Source organism: Mesoplodon densirostris, chromosome 4, assembly GCF_025265405.1.
Source record: "Mesoplodon densirostris isolate mMesDen1 chromosome 4, mMesDen1 primary haplotype, whole genome shotgun sequence".
In the NCBI taxonomy this organism is placed as follows: Eukaryota; Metazoa; Chordata; class Mammalia; order Artiodactyla; family Ziphiidae; genus Mesoplodon; species Mesoplodon densirostris.
This window is the reverse complement of record NC_082664.1, coordinates 61,566,530-61,584,839: the sequence shown is the minus strand read 5'-3', so window position 1 is coordinate 61,584,839 and position 18,310 is coordinate 61,566,530. Positions and strand designations below refer to the sequence as shown.

Here is an 18,310-nt window from a genome sequence, read left to right as displayed (position 1 = left end):
CCTTTACAAATGGCTTAAGATTAGTTATGTTCCCTTTTTAGGATTGTAAACTTCTATGCCTTTCATAGTCACTTCTCTCCATTTCTAATCTGCTGGAGACTGAGAAACAAGACGAACAGGCTTATTAGAATTATGCTGAACGTAAGAATAAATGAGCTAAAAGGAAACAAGTGGCTCTTCTGAATTTGATGCCTTTTAATCAAATTCAGAAGAGCCACTTGTTTCCTTTTAGCTCATTTATTAATTATTATTAATTATTAATTAATTCCCCCATTAATGCAGGGAATAATCTTGTTCCACAAGCCTTTTTTACTTACTTGTGTATTCTTGGCCACACCCCAAATAGCTGAGGTTTTTTTCTGTAATGTTTTCTATAACAAAGTAATATAAAGAATACTCTTTTACTTATTACCTAGAGAGTAAATTTAACATTTGCCTTAATTTTTTTCAAGAAAAAATATTACAGATAAGTTGTCCTCATGCTGCAGAGGTAAGTACTCTTGTGAAAACGATGTGAATATTTTTTGTTTTTCCAGTTAAATGAGTTTATGTATAGTATGTAGGTTTATTTTTCTTGCCTTTTAAAAATGTACATCAATAGCCTCATTATACACACACACACACACACACACACATACATATATATATCCTTTAGAAGTCAGGTTTTTTTACTCAACATTTTTTTGAGATCCATCAAAGTTAAGAAATGTAGGTCAAGTTAGTTCATTCTGACCACTGTGTGGTATTCCACTGTGTGGCTTTACCACAATAACTTTATTCTGTTATTAATGGTCATTAGGTTGCTGCTGACTTTTCATTATAAATAATGTGGAAATAAGCCTTTTAATATTTATTTGTCACAGAAGCAGTAGTTTTCTAGAGCTGTAGTTTTCAAACTGGGGTACACCCCCTCAGAGTATGCAAAGAATTTCCAAGCAGTATACAGGTATGCTTCTAGGAAAATTCACAGAATTTCACCTTACATGTATATTCTTATTCTTCTTCAGAGTTGTTCTGCCTAAGGAAGAACTTGTGAACAAGGTGCAGATTCTCCTTTCCTACTCTTCATTTTGCAGTTACCCTTCTCCCATGTATAAAATGAGCACACACCTTTAAGCTGGTCCTAGTCTTATGATGATGAATCATACTAAGGTGTGTAAACCTCTGGAGCTCAAGAGACAATATGAAATATTGGTGTCAGTGCTGAGAAAGTGAATAACTCTAGTGATTGCTTTCAACCAGCTGACTTATCTAAAATAATTTTTGTTAATAGACCAGTGCTGTTTTTGGTCCTGAAAGCTCAGAAGTTCGAAGAATGGGTGACATTGCTATAACAAAACTTTCTCTTCTCATCTACTTTATGTGAAAAAGATTTTTAGCACTTTTTATAAAAATGAAAATAGGAATAGAATGAATGATGGACCTGACTCATGTCAGGAACAAGTAATATCATCCATGGAATATGAACTATTTGGGTAAAAAAAAAAAGACCCAGCCTTATCCACTTCATTAAGAAATGCAGTTCTAATAAGTTTATTCTTTATACTAATTTAAATTTATAATATTTATATTTTTGATCAATTATATTTAATATGTATAAAATCTAGGAGAAAAATTTAACATGGCTTTTAAGAAAATAATCACACATTTAAAATTCTGTGAGGTTTTTTTGCAGAAAATATATAAGTAATCAATGAAAGGCTAACAAAAAGCATTACATTTGCATAAAAAGTTGTGGGATAGTTGGAAAGGATATATGTAGCAGTCTGGGTCAAATCAGGAGACAAAGCACACAGTAGTTCAAACTTGGAAAGTTTAATATAAAGAATTATTGACTGTGATAAGAATAATTACAAAATGTGAGGAAACTGTATATAGCCCCCTAGAGCTGAGGGAGGTCACTCATGGTAGGACAAACTTGGAAGGGGTTCGGCCCTCTTTGGTGAAGGTGTGTTTCAGCTCCCAGGATAGCAGAGAAGATCGCTGGTTCCACAAGGCCTGAGCTGGTCTGGAGTTGCTGAGCAAGCAATAGGCACTGTCCAGGGTACAGGTGGGGAGCAGGTGAACAGCAACCATTGGCACTGGGTGTGCAGTGGGAGTGTGGATGCCAGGGATGGGGAGGTCTTCAGAGCCAGTGGGTGGGCCACACATGACATGCAGGCTGTTCAGGGAAGGGAATGGGAGTCCAGTGCAGGCAGGAGGCCTTCAAAGCATATCAGCTGTAAAGCAGCTCTAGTTTCTGTGTGAAAGAAGGTCAGGCTGAGCCTCCCCCATGGCTGGGGGAGGCTCCACCGCAAGTCTTATATCCAGGCTGCCTACCCTGGCCTAACTTGGCCTGCCCTGGGAACTACAGGAGAACCTCTGCCTTCTACCATATCCCCCGTGGCCCTTACTGAAAAAACTTAACATTGTGCTGACTTTAAAGGTGTGTTACTTAAAGGAGTTCCATTATTGGAGGGAATATATTGAAGGGTGACTTCAGAGCTGAGGCAGTAAATTAATAATTGATACAATATATGGGTTTAAGGAGGAAAATGAAATAAAATTTCCAAATGATCAGGAACTTATTGCATCTTTAAAATAGATGATCAGGAGCTTAGGGCATCTTTAAAATAGATGAATGGTAGTAAGTATGGAATTACTATGGCAATGTAATCGTAAGTGTACCAGAGTGATGTGTACTTGTACCCAGGCACTCACTTCTCCCTTGCCAGATGCAGAGTGTTCCACTGTCCATCGTGGACAACGGGGGTCTATGAAGCTGTGAGAGAAGTATGCTGCAAATGTTTGAAGAGCAGGTAGGAAGCCCAGGTGTGAAGCTCCAGATGGAGCTGGTGGGTGTGAGGGGGTCGCGAGCTGAAGAGGGGAGCAGGGCTCCCTGCAGGCCTTGAATTGCTTGCATATAAATCAGATACTTCTGCATGTTGGTGGCTGATGTGTGTTCTCAACGGTGGCTAAACTAGCAGCAGGGTTATGTATGTACAAATTAGAGCTTCATCATTATTTTGAAATACTTGTAGTGAAAATAATCACTTGAATTTGAAATTAATTTACATTACATAAGAAATCTCAACATTACACTTACCATTACATTTAAAGCTGTTAGATTTCATAAGTATAATTTCAGCTGCATAAATTTTTGAATGTTGTGGACAGAAAGGTTTAAAAATTATCACTCATTTGTGGGGTGTTTCTCTTGGTAGGAATGTTAAAATTTTTAATAGGTTATAAGTTAAAACATTTGACAAGATTTTATTTGAAAGTTTTATATAGATTCAGCAATTATTTCCTCCAAGCCTCTGCATTTTATTTTTCTCATCAATTCTATAATAAAGAAAACAATGGGTTTTTTTTTTTTGTTTTTTGCTTCAATTCCGTCTAGTTTAAACGAGTATGCTGCATATTTTCTGTGTCAGGACATGAAAAAGCTTAGGAATCATTAATATAGACAATGTGGTGTGACTCTTGGGTATTATTCACACCTGCTGTATATTACTCCATTAGCACCATTTAATACTACTGGCTTCATAACACTCCAGTTTGATTCATGCTATTGTATAAGCCTCAAGCATGTTAGTTGCTGAATCTGTGTGTTCAATCATAAGCACACTGTCTTTCCCAAGCCCCACCCTACCAACTCCCTAACTTCTTTATTCCCAGGGTGGTGGAGGAAATGGGAAGGTAATTTTAGATATATAAATTTCATATAGTAAGCTGTATTTTGAAAATATGTAATACATTTGTTCAAAGATGACCTTGTACATGTCTATAAGCTGTCAGACTAACAGCTGAAACTTTCAATAAAGAATCAGTTTTAGGTAACCAAGGTGAATCCTTCATTTCACAGATGAGGAAAGTGAGGCTCAAGGAAGAGTCTGTGCTCATGTAACATTAGAGTCAGAGCTTAGTGGAGAAAACACAGGTTGACACTCCCAGTTTAGTGCTTTACTATATGCAACTTCACTTGTATACTACATATATATATATATATATTAATAGACTTTCTTTTTTCATATATTTTGGGTACTGTTTTGGTATTTTAAATACACAGACATGTTCTTTTTTAATTAATTTATTTTTGGCTGCGTTGGGTCTTTGTTGCTGCGTGCGGGTTTTCTCTAGTTGCGGCGAGCAGGGGCTACTCTTTGTGGCTGTGCGTGGGCTTCTCATTGCGGTGGCTTCTCTTGTTGCGGAGCACAGGCTCTAAGCGCGTGGGCTTCAGTAGTTATGGCACGTGGACTCAGTAGTTGTGGCTCGCGGACTGTAGAGCACAGGCTCAGTAGTTGTGGTGCAAGGGCTTAGCTGCTCCGCGGCATGTGGGATCTTCCCAGACCAGGGCTCGAACCTGTGTCCCTGCATTGGCAAGCGGATTCTTAACCACTGAGCCACCAGGGAAGTCCTTAAATACAAAGACATGTTGATTCATCCAAAGGGGTTAGATATGTCCATGAAATAAGGGAGCAATAGGTATAATGACAGTTCTTTGTGAACACCAGATTATTCCATGATGAGGCAGTGCTTAGAAGAGGCAGTGTCTGGGACGATTAGGGAAGAAGAGAAGGAAGAAAGAAAAGCAGCCATTTTCTTTCTCATCAACCACAGTAGTTTGCCTCAGCAACCAAGAATGGAAATGACAAAGCCAAACTAAAGCAGTATAAGGGTTTAAGAACTATTTAGTACTGGCATACTGAAGTACTTTTTTCATCCAGTAGAGGAATTTTTAAAAATAAGAAGTTCCTATAAGTCTATAAATTAAGTTTTACAATATCAATAATGTACTCTAAATGTATAATACACTTGGATTTTGTGCTAAACAGTCTGTTGTTTGCTTTTAAGCTTTTTTTTTTTGCGGTATGCGGGCCTCTCACTGCTGTGGCCTCTTCCCCTTGCGGAGCACAGGCTCCGGACGCGCAGGCTCAGAGGCCATGGCTCACTGGCCCAGGTGCTCCGAGGCATGGGGGTTACTCCTGGACTGGGGCACGAACCCGCGTCCCCTGCATCCGCAGGTGAACACTCAACCACTGCGCCACCAGGGAAGCCCTAAGCTTATGTTTTGCCATAGTGAGTTAAAAAAATTTAAAACCCTCCAAATTATTCTGCCTACAGGTTTTATGATATATTCTCAAATTTAAGCTTTGCTGCATCAGAATACAATAGGAGCTAATATGATTATACACATTATACGGATTACTGCAGTTTATTTAACACTAAAGGTTTTCATGCTTCATGAACAATAAAATGTTACAGTGATCACTTTTTAATGCTTTATTCATTGATTAAAAGAATATACATTTAACATAAACCATACAACAACATCAGTCATCAGGTCAAACATTCAGCTGGTTTCCTTACAGTTTCTGTCAGGAGTTATTTTATCTGATCACATTTATAAGATAAAATCTCACCACATCTGGCATTTACACACACTGTGCCAGTGGATTCACACTACTGATGTACATATAAAATCCGCATGGTATGTGCTCACTGGAGACAAAACAGTGCACACCTGTCAAAAGGTCATTTTAATATAAGATGGTAAAACCATTTGTAAAATACATATAAACTTTTTCCATAAATAGAATCATATCTGGACATTTGTTGCATAAATTGTGTTTCCAAAGCTTACACTAGAGCAGCCAGGTCTCAGCACTGCTGGGCACCCACGTTGGCTACTTACTTTATTATTGCAGACTGTCCTTTAACATTAAATGCACAACATTCGTACCACTTAAAACTGGGGTCAGGTGGAAGTCTCACAGAGACCACGTCTGTACCGCGGTTGCCCTGAAACAGTTAAGTCGGCTTTTAAAGCCTCTCAGATATAACAAGGTTTTAAAACATACTTCATGGAATGTTCTTCATGTATCATAGCAGCTCATACCTGTGATAGAACAAGCTTTCAGTTTTTCCTTTCTTTCCTTTACATTCACTATTCACAGTGAAACAGGTGCATGGTTTTTTTTTCTTTTTTTTTTGTTTTTTTTTTTGTTTTTGTTTTTCAGAGTTCTGAGGTTGCTGACTGAGCCACAGCACAGCTGTGTACCACAGGTCGAAATTCGACCTTAAATATTACAATCTAGCAGTATCTGGCTGGCCACAGTGGGCCAGCCCCTGCCAGCATGTGGGCACTTCTTCAGTTAAATCTATTCTTTGGCAGCTGACACGCGCGCTGACAGAGAAAAATCCAGTGACTTGTTGCTAGGGATTTCACGACTAATGTTTGTTTGCAAGCATGTGTGTTTACAAAACTCTGTGTTTTGATATTCATTTTGGAGGTTTTACCCTGGAATATTGTTTCTTTCTTCCTCCACTATTTGAAATCTTGGCTAAAAAGCTAACTTGAATGTATGATATAATTGATGAATTAAATTATGTCAGACATAGTTTAAAAACCAATAATTTGAGTATTTGTGTTGATGTAAATTCATTTTAAAAAGGATTAAGCAATGTTCTAACCTAGTACTATACAAAATTGAGAATGGTAATTGGTGATATCAACTATTATATATGTAATGAAAGTTAAAGTCTTGGCTTTTCTGTTAAAGATAACTCATTTAGGATTGTATTATCCTCCCTCCTTCCATTTCAAAGAAATATTAATGAAATGCTATCACACAATGAATGAATGCAGTGCATTGCATACAAATCCACCAGGCTATGGATATATATCTATATATGTATAAAAATATTTTGGCTCCTGAGCTCTGACACACAAAGAATAAAAACATCAAAAGGCAGAGTAACTCAGTGAAAAAATAAAGTTAGCCAGCAACCTCAGACAACCTTCGGTTGTATATTCTTAAGGTTTGGTAACAAGTCCATTAACCGTGAAAGCCCTATACATCGTCACTTTGAACTTCTAAACCAATACCTGACTACGTTCTTTGATCAAGAAGTAGAATATACATATATATTTCTATAAAGCTAATACTGATTAAACACAGCACAAAGGGATTAATTCACACTACTGGAAAAAAAAACATAATAGGACCCTACTTGCATATGTAACCACAGGAATTGTACATTTAAAAAAAGCTAAATGTCTTCGCTGAAGCTTTGCATCTCTCTGTAAAAATGACGATTTGGTTCAGTGAAGACACTGAGTGATTCGATGTCCATGATCGCGTGCCAAGGTTGACCTAGGCCCAGGGATACCTGCTCAATAAGGTTATGTACTGGATCCACATCCTGGTCGGCCAGTTCACCTTGGTCAAAATCAATGCTTTCTTCAGTGACTTCAAGTACTTTTAGATCAGAGCCACGAAGACGAGCAATGGCAATGAGGTTGTGTGCCCACACTGTGTAACCTTAAAAATAAGCAAAAGAGAAGCACTGTCATTTCCATGCATTTTATTTTGTCTGTTTTATAAGTTAGTCTTTTCCACAAATTTGTATCTCACTTAGCACTTTGGGGGTCCTTTGCCTTTAAAAATATGCTGAAATTTGAAAGGAAGTATGATTGCTTAGCTCAGGGAAAAGAAGACTAGAAGCTTGATACTGTCTCCAAGAATATTACTGTGACTGGTGAACAAATAGATGCTGTAATCATATTCTGATATCATTTCAGTGAGTAAAACTGAAGACATTTAAAGTTTAAAGTATCATTTTATAGCTTTTGACATCAGGATCGTAGCAAAAAACAAAGTTTTATTTCATATGTGTGTATCTATTAACAATACATAGGGGACTTCCCTGGTGGCGTAGTGGTTGAGAATCCGCCTGCCAAGGCAGGGGACATGGGTTGAAGCCCTGGTCCAGGAGGATCCCAAATGCCACAGAGCAACTAAGCCCGTGCACCACAACTACTGAGCCTGTGCTCTAGAGCCTGCAAGCCACAACTACTGAGCCCACGAGGCACAGCTACTGAGCCCGCGTGCCTAGAGCCCGTGCTCAGCAACAAGAGAAGCCACTGCAATGAGAAGACCGTGCACCGCAACGAAGAGTAGCACCTGCTCGCTACAACTAGAGAAAGCCCACGCACAGCAACGAAGACCCAATGCAGCCAAAAATAAATAAATAAATAAAAATTTAAAAAACAAAAGAATACATAGTAAACTGGTATTTTTCATTAGTAAAAGTCATCTTCTATGGTGCTTCACAGCCCAAAGTTATAAAGTGATACTTTAAAGATAAATTGTTAATTGTCAGTAGCAAATATGTAAAGTATAAAACAGTTATGGGAATGATAGGTACTAACTTTAGAATAGTGGTTACCTCTGGAAAGGAATAAAGTTGAATAGATGGAGGAGCTTTAGCTGTAGCTAACATTTTACTTCTTAATAAAAGAAAAAAGCTTTAGGAATTTGGACCTGTTACTGAGGCTGCTGTCGCCATGTTCCTATCCGTGGTCACCTTTGCCAAGACCAAGTCAAAAACAATTCTGGTGAAAATGTTGAGCCAAGCTGGAACAGGTTTTTCCTTCAACACTAAGAGAAGCTGACTGTGGGAGAAACTGACTCTCTTGAATTATGATCCAGTAGTGAAAAAAAAAGTCCTCTTTGTGGAACAGAAAAAAATACGCTCCCTCTAAACAATGGATTGAAAATGAATTTGATTTATAAATGAGAAGACTGAGGGCGGGATACTGATTCAGAAATTCTGCAGCGTATAAACAGGAAATGGCATGGAATCACTGCCTCCTGTGATTTGAAGGCCATTGTGAAGGAAAACAATGCAGTGAAAGAAAAAGAAAGTTCTTCATATTAGGACATATATCATTGCATCACATTTATTTATCTTTCTGGATATTTTTATAGCCCTTAATAAAACTATTAAAATAGCCTGTAAGAAAAAAAGAAAAAAGCTTTAGGGAATTCTCTGGTGGTGCAGTGGTTAGGACTTGGCACTTTCACTGCCAGAGTCTGGGTTCAATCCCTGGTTGGGGAACTAAGATCCCGCAAGCCTCGTGGCGCAGCCAAAAAAAAAAAAAAAAAGTTTAAAAAGACTGGCTTAAATTAATTTTAAATAACCTGCCATTTCTTCATCCTATAAAAAAAATCCTAATTTATTTATTACCTTCAATACTGATCTATTCTTTGCTATTACCTCTGATGACTGGCCAAATTATAAAGCAAAACTTGAAAAGCAAGATTTTTCCCGCTCAAATGCAGCTAAAAGATTAATTCAAAAATAATGAAACAGAGATAATAAAGTATGTTTAAGATGTTCACAGAGACTTCCTATTTTGTATTCTGTAAATGTCGTAAGTTACAGAAAGGAAGTAATATGTTCTTCTAACTTGTAAGAAGAGGAATGCTCTCCAAATGAAAACAGTTCACAGTAAGATGACAGGCCTGCCAGTAAGAAAAGAACATATCCCAGCCAAGAGAACCATCATTTAAAAAATACTGTACAAATTAACATGTTGATACCTAGAATCTAGAAGATAAGGCAGTGAGCATGAAAGAAATCATACTTTCTTCTTCCGTGTTATATATATATATATTTTTTCCTTTTTGCGTTATGTGGGCCTCTCACTGTTGTGGCCTCTCCCGTTGCGGAGCACAGGCTCCGGATGCGCAGGCCCAGCGGCCATGGCTCACGGGCCCAGCCGCTCCGCGGCATATGGGATCCTCCCAGACCGGGGCACGAACCCGTATCCCCTGCATCGGCAGGCGGACTCTCAACCACTGCGCCACCAGGGAGGCCCATTCCGTGTTATATTTTTAAGAACTCTTATAATTAGAGAAAGAAATATATCTACTGCAGGTGGATATGTATGTATATTTTCTTAGATAATTTCAAATTCCATTTTTGTAAATACCATCAATCACATGGTAAAAGAAAAAAGTAACATGAGAGCTGGAACAAAACACTACACTTAGGGTAAAATATGACTTTCCACTTGTAAAAGTGGTATATCTTATACACATTAAAAAGTATAAAAATCTGTATATCAACTTGTTTATAAGAGTTCTTGACAGTATAATGCCAGTGCTATCTTTTTACTGGTATAAAATGTTTTAGGTGTAATATCAATATCAAATTATAATGAATAAAAATCACCTACCATGAATTGCCAGAAGAGAGAGCTTTGTGCACCTCCATGCTAATAAAACCAACGGATCTTCATTTCGGTTGTCACTAAGATCTGGAAAACCAGACGTGTCAATCACATCATTCATTAATATAAAATGAGTGAGGAACTTGTCATACTGCCTAGATATAAGATCAACAATAGCTCCTGAAACACAAGTGATGTAGCTGTCAAAATGAATCCTCTCTAGTGGTATACTGGGTTTCAGAATCTTTAACATATCTTCACTCTTGATATCAAAAGCCATTATATAGACCCGGAGGTTGGTGCTCTTTCTTGACAAGGCTTTCCAGTGCTCATCATTTGGCATGTTGTCCAGAGACTTGTGCATCACGGAAACATTGTGGACCAGGAGAGAAAGTCGCTGCAAAGGCACATGGTTGTTATCGGTTAAGACTCTTGCCATCTCAGCTGTAAAGTCACAGAAATCCAGGGCAAGTGAGCGTAGATTCACGAATTGCTCCAGTTCTACTGCGGTGATAAGGGTGCTGTTACCAGGAATATTGTTGTCCAGTAAACTCAGGTGCTCCATGGTGTTGGCAATAGAGTTTGAGAGAGATGACAGTGATGTTGGGGTTACTATTTCCAGCATAAACCCACAAGACAGCCACTTCAGTTGCCTACTATTACTAAGTATTTCTTCAAACAGCTGCTGAATTCTGTAAGGAAAACACATGCCACACGATCCTGTTAAGACTTAGCTCTAATCTTTAACACTGATTTTTTTTTTAACACTGGTTTTTGAAAATAGGGAATTAAATGGCATACAATGTTGAGATCCATTTCCTCTCATTAGTTAATTTCTGTTCAACCCACAAGTAATATTATCATTAAAATTCACATAAAAATATAATGAATAAGAAGTATTAAACAAATAGATATATTAAACATATAGAAATATGTTCTTCAAGTAAAGGAGCATTTTACACCAGTATGGCAGAAAAGACTGATGATTTACAATTTATGTTATAGCAAAGACAAGTAGAGTAATAACAGTCTTAAATAGCAATAATTCCCAGTAAATTCTTTGATGTGTCTGAAAGATTTATGACATGGAATGGCATGTATTGATCACTGGATTTCATAGTTAAGACACTTCCAGGGTAGATGTTCTTTTCAGAAGCAAGTATCATTACTCTTCTCATTGTATCTTCTAATTTTTCAGAAAAAAACCTGAAATTGTTATTAATATGAGTCCCTTTCCACTAACTATATAACTTACTGTTTAATTTTTTTGCCATCAGGGTCCACCTTGCTGAGGTATGTATTTGACAAACTTCCTTGCTGCTGTAGAACGCTTATGTCTCCAAAAAGGCTAAACTTCTGGAGGTTCCTACAAGAAAAGTAATTTAAAGTAATTTTCTAAATAATTAACATAAAATATAAATGTTAAAAATAAAAATATGCAGAAGGGATATTCTAGAGATGTTTCTATCTTATAACTTAGAATCCAATATTCTAGAGATGTTTCTATCTTATAATTTAGAATCCAATTAAGTACTTTCAGATTGCTTTTAACATACAATGAAAAGCAATGTGATACAAGAGAAACAGCATAAGCTTTAAAGAATGAGGCATAACAATTAGTTCAGAAACTCAATGTTTTAGTGACCAGGGAAAAGTCTTCTTAGAGTCTCTGGGATTCAATTCTTTATCAGTAATAATACTAGCTACCTTAAAGGTTTAGGGACGAATAAATAACAAAATGATACATGAAAGAACTATTTAAGCTCTAAGTTTTATATATATGTTAACTGTAATATAAAATTTCCCCAAATCAGTTAACTTAGTGTGTTGAATGCTCAAGGGTGGGGCACTACCCCGGAGATATCGTCTCAGTAAGAAATATTCTTTAACTAAAATCGAGAGAAACTTCCCCAGTTTTATGACCAAATGTATAGCTTATCAAAAAAATAAAAATAAAAATCTTTCAATTTTAGTAACTTTTAGCTACACAACGTATTTTTCTAACAGTAAAATTCTAAATAAAGTAGGAGAAAGTTGATTACAGGATAAAGATTAAAAATTCCTAAATGCTACTAATTAATGGTTAAACAACAAAAATTCAACTGAGTAAATTTAAAGATCAAATTGGTTATTAAAAGATTCATGAATCGGGCAGCATCCTGTGTAGCAAATAGAAAGGAGCTCTGCAGAGCTGTAGAAAAGGAAAGGCTTTTAAAGGTGGAAAAGGGGCAGAAAAAGTAAATTATTAGCAAATAATGCACAGTTGCAGGCAATGGTCACCCTCCTAAAGGGAACTGAAGAGCCTATAGGGCAGATTACTAATGCTGACCAGGTTGACTGATTACATTCCTGGGGTAGACTGAAACTGCAATTGCGCTAGGTATTAAGTCTTAGTTTGGTGACACAGGGTTTAGTATAAGTGACTCCATTTTGGGTCTGCTGTTTCCTTTTTAACATAACCACTAGAGATTACATCTGTAACACAGAAGTTTGGGATAATTTTAATAAGAAATGTGTAATCACAGGAGTGACAAAAGAAGATTTAAGTAAACGAAAGATAACACCTCTTGATAGTATGTCACATTTCCCCAAATTAATAGCCTTAGTTTCACTAAAAAACCTGATGATTCTAAAACTTAGCTTGAAGAATAATCATTAATTCATTTATTCATTCAACCAAGTTTTCTCTGAGGGCCTACTAAATACCAGGCACTGTGTGCTCCATCAGAGACATGACAGGGATCAAGCGCTGTGAAGGACAAGTACATGGTGTCATATCTTAATGGGGGTATCTGACACTGTGTAAGTCAGAAAAGGCTTCCCTAAATAAACTGATGAAAAACGGGACCTGAAGGAAATGTGGGAGCTAACCAGGAGAAGGAGCATGAGGAGACGCTGTTGTAGGGAAAAGGAAAAGCATATGCAGAGTCCCTGAAGCTGAAAGGAACAAAGTGAGCTTGAGGCACTCAAGAAAAGGAATCTAGAATACAGAGAGCATGAACATAAAGTGAAATGAGGTTGTAGAGGTAGACTGAGTTATATGCTAAATAAAAATTTCTGGTTTTTGCCTTCAAAATAATGAGATGCCCCCAAATAATTTTAAGCAGGAAATAATAATGATTAAATTTGTGTCTGGAAAATATTGCTGTAGCATTGGTATTGCCTGGCAGGAGGCAGAGTCTAAGTGGGGAGACTGGTTAAGAGAGTATTTTAGTAATGGAGATAAAAAAATGGTATCTTGAACTGGATTTTTAGTGGTAGAGGTGAAGGAAAAAGGACAGTCTCAAAACTATATTTAGTTACTAAAATGGACAGGAAAAGGTCCTGGATTAGCTATAAAGGGGTGAGAGAGAGAGAAGTCAAGAATAACTCCTACTAAATTTTTGAGGTTGTGGAACTGTATAGCTGGTAGAGCTTTTCATTCAGACAAGGATTCATAGAAATGAATCAGAAATTAATTAGGGTTTTGGGGGGATTACGGGGTGGAGGTGAGGTGGTAGAATAGTTAGATTATGAGCTCTATTTTGCACATGTTGAGCTTGAGTGCCTTTAAGATAGTCAAGTTAAGATGTCAAGTAGGCTATTCCAGTTCTAGAGCTGAGCAGTTATCTGGATGATAATTGAAGTCATGGATGGGGGGAATGGGGCTTAGGAAAAGAGCATAAATGAGAAGAAAAGCAGGCAAAAATTTAAGTTATGAGGAATTCCAATAATTAGAGAAGGATGAGGCTCAAAAGAAGAGGTCAGAAGTTGGGAGAAAAGCCAGAAATATGGAAGTCACAGAAACCAAGGGATAAGTGTTTTACAGAGAATAAAGTGATCAACAGCAGAATCATGAGGTCTCATAAGATGAGGACTAGACATGTCCCTTTGGCTTAGCAACATGGTGATCAGAATGGAAGTTGTTTTGTACAGTGTGATGAGAAGAGATCAGATTGGATGTTTAGAAATAGAGATAGTGGATACAAATATTTAAAAAAAATATGCTGTGAAAAGGAGTAACAGAAGGGACTAGAGAATACATAAAAGCCTCCAGATAAGAGGCAAAGGTAGAGGAGAATGGATGTGGCTCTTGATTAGCAAGATAAGGAAGGATGAAGGACTTTCATACCAGATAGTGAAGCGTACTATGTGGCCAACAATAGCAAAATCAGTATTGGTATTTGCTATATATATAATTATGACTGCTTTTAAAGTATTTTCCCTTTTACCCTTTCTTTATTCTGAAGTTGCCACCACATCCATGAATTATAAAGAGGTTGATTTGCTTCTCAGAGCAGATGTTGATAACCCCTTCTAGAAAGGAAAATTTAAGACCTTGTATCTAAAAGAATATTTATTTTTGGAGAACAAGTTTTTATATAATGTAGAAAATAAAGATATCGCATTCGATTTCTAATAATATTCAGAGAGTCCTAAACAAGTCACACAATCTTAGTATTTTTCTCCTTCCAACCCAGTTTCCATTAATTATCACTGTATAACCATAACACTGTCCTTTGTGGTATTAAAACACATGTGTGAGAAGCTTTTCTTCCACAAAGGATTAAACAGCTACAAGAACTGCCTTCCCACTGTAAACAACAAGAAAAGTGGACAAAATATGTGAGACAACTGTTTTCACACACTGGACAATATACAATATGGGACTGTGATCACTGAAGGATTGAATAAAATGAAATCAGATAATGGCCTGGAAAGGGTTTCCAAGCTGCTAGCTGTGCCTCTGTCATATATGGCCTTTATTGTGTTGAGGTATGTTCCCTCTATGCCCACTTTCTGGAGAGTTTTTTTTTTTTTCCATAAATGAATGTTGAATTTTATCAAAACCTTTTCCTGCATCTATTGAGACGATCATATGGTTTTTATTCTTCAATTTGTTAATGTGGTGTATGACACCGACTGATTTGTGGATATTGAAAAATCCTTGCATCCCTGGGACAAATCCCACTTGATCATGGTGTATGATACTTTTAATGTATTGCTGGAATTATTTTGCTAGTGTTTTGTTGAGGATTTTTGCATCTATGTTCATCAGTGATATTGGCCTGTAGTTCTCTTTTCTTGTGTGATACCTTTGTCTGATTTTGGTATTATGGTGATGATGGCCTCATAGAATGAGTTTGGAAGAGTTCCTTCCTCTGCAATTTTTTGTAATAGTTTCAGAGGATAGGTGTTAACTCTTCTCTAAATGTTTGGTAGAATTCACTTGTGAGGCCATCTGGTCCTGGACTTTTGCTTGTTGAGGGTCTTTAAATTACTGAGTCAGTTTCAATACCGGTAATTGGTCTGTTCATATTTTCTATTTCTTCCTGGTTCAGCTGGGAGATTGTACCTTTCTAAGAATTAATGAATTCAGTAAAGTTGTACAATACAAAATTAATATACAGAAATCTGATACATTTCTATATACTAACAATGAAATAGCAGAAAGAGAAATTAAGGAAACAATCCCATTTACCATCACATGAAAAAAAAAAAAAACTTAGGAATAAACCTACCTAAGAAGTCAAAAGGCCTGTACTCCGAAAACTATAAGGAGCTGTTGAAAGAAACTGAAGATGACACAAACAGATGGAAAGATATACTGTGTCCTTGGATTGGAAGAATTAACATCATTAAAATGATCATATTACCCAAGGCAATCTATGGATTCAATGCAATCCGTGTAAAACTACTCATGACATTTTTCACAGAACTAGAACAAAAAATTTTAAAATTTGTATGGAAACACAAAAGACCCTGAATAGCCAAAGCAACCTTGAGGAAGAACACGGCTGGAGGAATCAGGCTCCCTGACTTCAGACTATACTACAAAGCTACAGTAAACAAAACAGTATGGTGCTGGCACAAAAACAGAAATATAGGTCAATGGAACATGACAGACAGTCCAGAGATAAACCCACACCCCTTGGTCACCTAATTGATGACAAAGGAGGCAAGAATATACTGGAGAAAAGACAGTCTTTTCAGTAAGTGGTGCTTGGAAAAATGGACAGCTACATGTAAAAGAATGAAATTAGATCATTCTCTAATACCGTATACAAAAATAAACTCAAAATGGATTAAAGACCTACATGTAAGACCGGATACTATAAAACTCTTAGAGGAGAACATAGGCAGAATATGACATAAATTGCAGCAATATTTTTGACATAAATTGCAGCAATATTTTTTGGATCCATCTCCTAGAATAATGGAAATAAAAACAAAAATAAACAAATGGGACCTAATTAAACTCAAAAGCTTTTGCAAAGCAAAAGGAAAGTATAAATAAAATGAAAAGACAACCCACAGAATGGGAGAAAATTTTTGCAAATAATGTGACCCACGAGGGTTTAATTTCCAAAATATGCAAACAGCTCATACAGCTCAATATCAAAAAGGCAACAATCCAATCAAAAAATGGGCAGAAGACCTAAATAGACATTTCTCCAAAGAAGACATACAAATGGCTAAGGGGCACATGAGAAGATGCTCAACATTGCTAATTATTAGAGAAATGCAAATCAAAACTACAATGAGGTACCACCTCACACCGACCAGAATGGCCATCATTAAAAAATCTACAAATAATAAATTCTGGAGAGGGTGTCAAGAAAAAGGAACCCTCCTACACTGTTGGTGGGAATGTAAATAGGTACAACCACTATGGAGAACAGTATGGAGATTACTTTAAAAAACTAAAAATAGAGCTACCATATGATCCAGCAAAAACCTGGGCATATATCCAGAGAAAAACCTTACTTCGAAAAGATACATGCACCCCAGTGTTCACTGCAGCACTATTTACAATAGCCAAGACATGGGAGGAATCTAAATGTCCACTGACAGATGAATAGATAAAGATGGTGCAGTACATATATACAATGGAGTATTACTCAGGCATAAAAAAGGATGAAATAATGCCATTTGCAGCAACATGGATGGACCTAAAGATTATTATACGAAATGAAGTATGATGATATCACTCATATGTGGAATCCAATTAAAAAATTATACAAAAGAACTTATTTACAGAACAGAAACAGACTCAGATTTGAAACCAAACTTATGGTTACCAAAGGGGAAACATCGAGCGGACGGATAAATTAGGGGCTTGGGATTAACATACACAATTATATATAAAATAGATAACCAATAAAGACCTACTGTATAGTATAGGGGACTCTACTCAATATCCTGTAATAACCTATATAAGTAAAGAATCTGAAATGAATATATGTATATATATAACAATCACTGTGCTGTACAACTGAAATTAACACAGCATTGTGAATCAACTACACTCTGATAAAATTTTTTAAGAAATATAAAAAAATACCCCCCAATATTACATAAATACATCCAAATGATACAAAAACAGAAGTTTGGGATAATTTTAATAAGAAATGTGTAATCACAGGAGTGACAAAAGAAGATTTAAGTAAACGAAAGATAACACCTCTTGATAGTATGTCACATTTCCCCAAATTAATAGCCTTAGTTTCACTAAAAAACCTGATGATTCTAAAACTTAGGACTTATAGGCTCTTAAGCTGAAGTCCATCCTAGAAACTGTTGACATAACATTGTGTTTATGTGCACTTTCTGGAGAAGGATCACTAGCTTTCATCAGCTCCTCAAAGATTAACCAAAAAAGATCAGGAACCATTGAGCTAGGCCTAGAGTCCTACGGAGATGTTAAAAAACACAACAGTAAAACAACAAAAACAACAAAAACTCAAGACTTACATACATGACCTGTCCACACTTAAAATGTAATACTAACCACATTTACGAATGTATACCCCTTCTCACACCTGCCAAGTTCTAAGAGCTACTTCTCTCTGTAAGTTAAGAAAGAACAAGCAGCCATCGGCTAATGACAGAGATTACTATAAAGATTAACACAAAAGTAGTAAAAGGAGAAGCAAAATTTAAGTACATTTATGTTAAGACCAATACCTAATTTATTTTGGGCCTAGAGTGTTGAGTGTTTGTCAGTTTTGTTGGCAAGCCTTCAAATTCTAAAAAAAAGACTTTTCTATCAGAAATGCTACTTTTTAATCAACCTAAGTCAAAGCTGTCAAAAACCAAAACCGAAACCAAAACAAAACCCCATAAATTACATGGAGTTTCCCTGTTTCTGGTGAAAGTTAAAATGCTTTACTTTGGAAATTCGTAAAGAACTTTGTCATATATATAGTGTTTAATCATCCTCAAAAAATTCTAGCCCAACCTTTTCTTCACAAAAGTGCTAGACTGTCTGTCTGCTCAGTTAACCTCTCAAAGAAAATAAGGTTTCTTAGTTACTTCCCTGCTGGC

At 36.6% G+C, this 18,310-nt stretch overlaps 1 protein-coding gene and 1 pseudogene across 1 annotated transcript in view; one reads left to right on the top strand and one right to left on the bottom strand.

Annotated features, from left to right (window-relative positions):
* Positions 1-5,256: 5,256 nt before the first annotated feature.
* The window catches only part of FBXO33 (F-box protein 33), a 31,815-nt gene continuing 18,761 nt past the window's right edge, over positions 5,257-18,310 (bottom strand). Inside the window, exons 2-4 of the mRNA XM_060098145.1 lie at positions 11,259-11,369; positions 10,010-10,695; positions 5,257-7,307 (exon numbers count right to left, since the gene is read on the bottom strand). Coding sequence (XP_059954128.1) covers positions 7,036-7,307; positions 10,010-10,695; positions 11,259-11,369 — 1,069 coding nt within the window. The 3' untranslated portion in view covers positions 5,257-7,035. The remainder of the gene's footprint in view (positions 7,308-10,009; positions 10,696-11,258; positions 11,370-18,310) is intronic.
* On the top strand, positions 8,322-8,605 carry LOC132489230 (large ribosomal subunit protein bL33m-like; annotated as a pseudogene).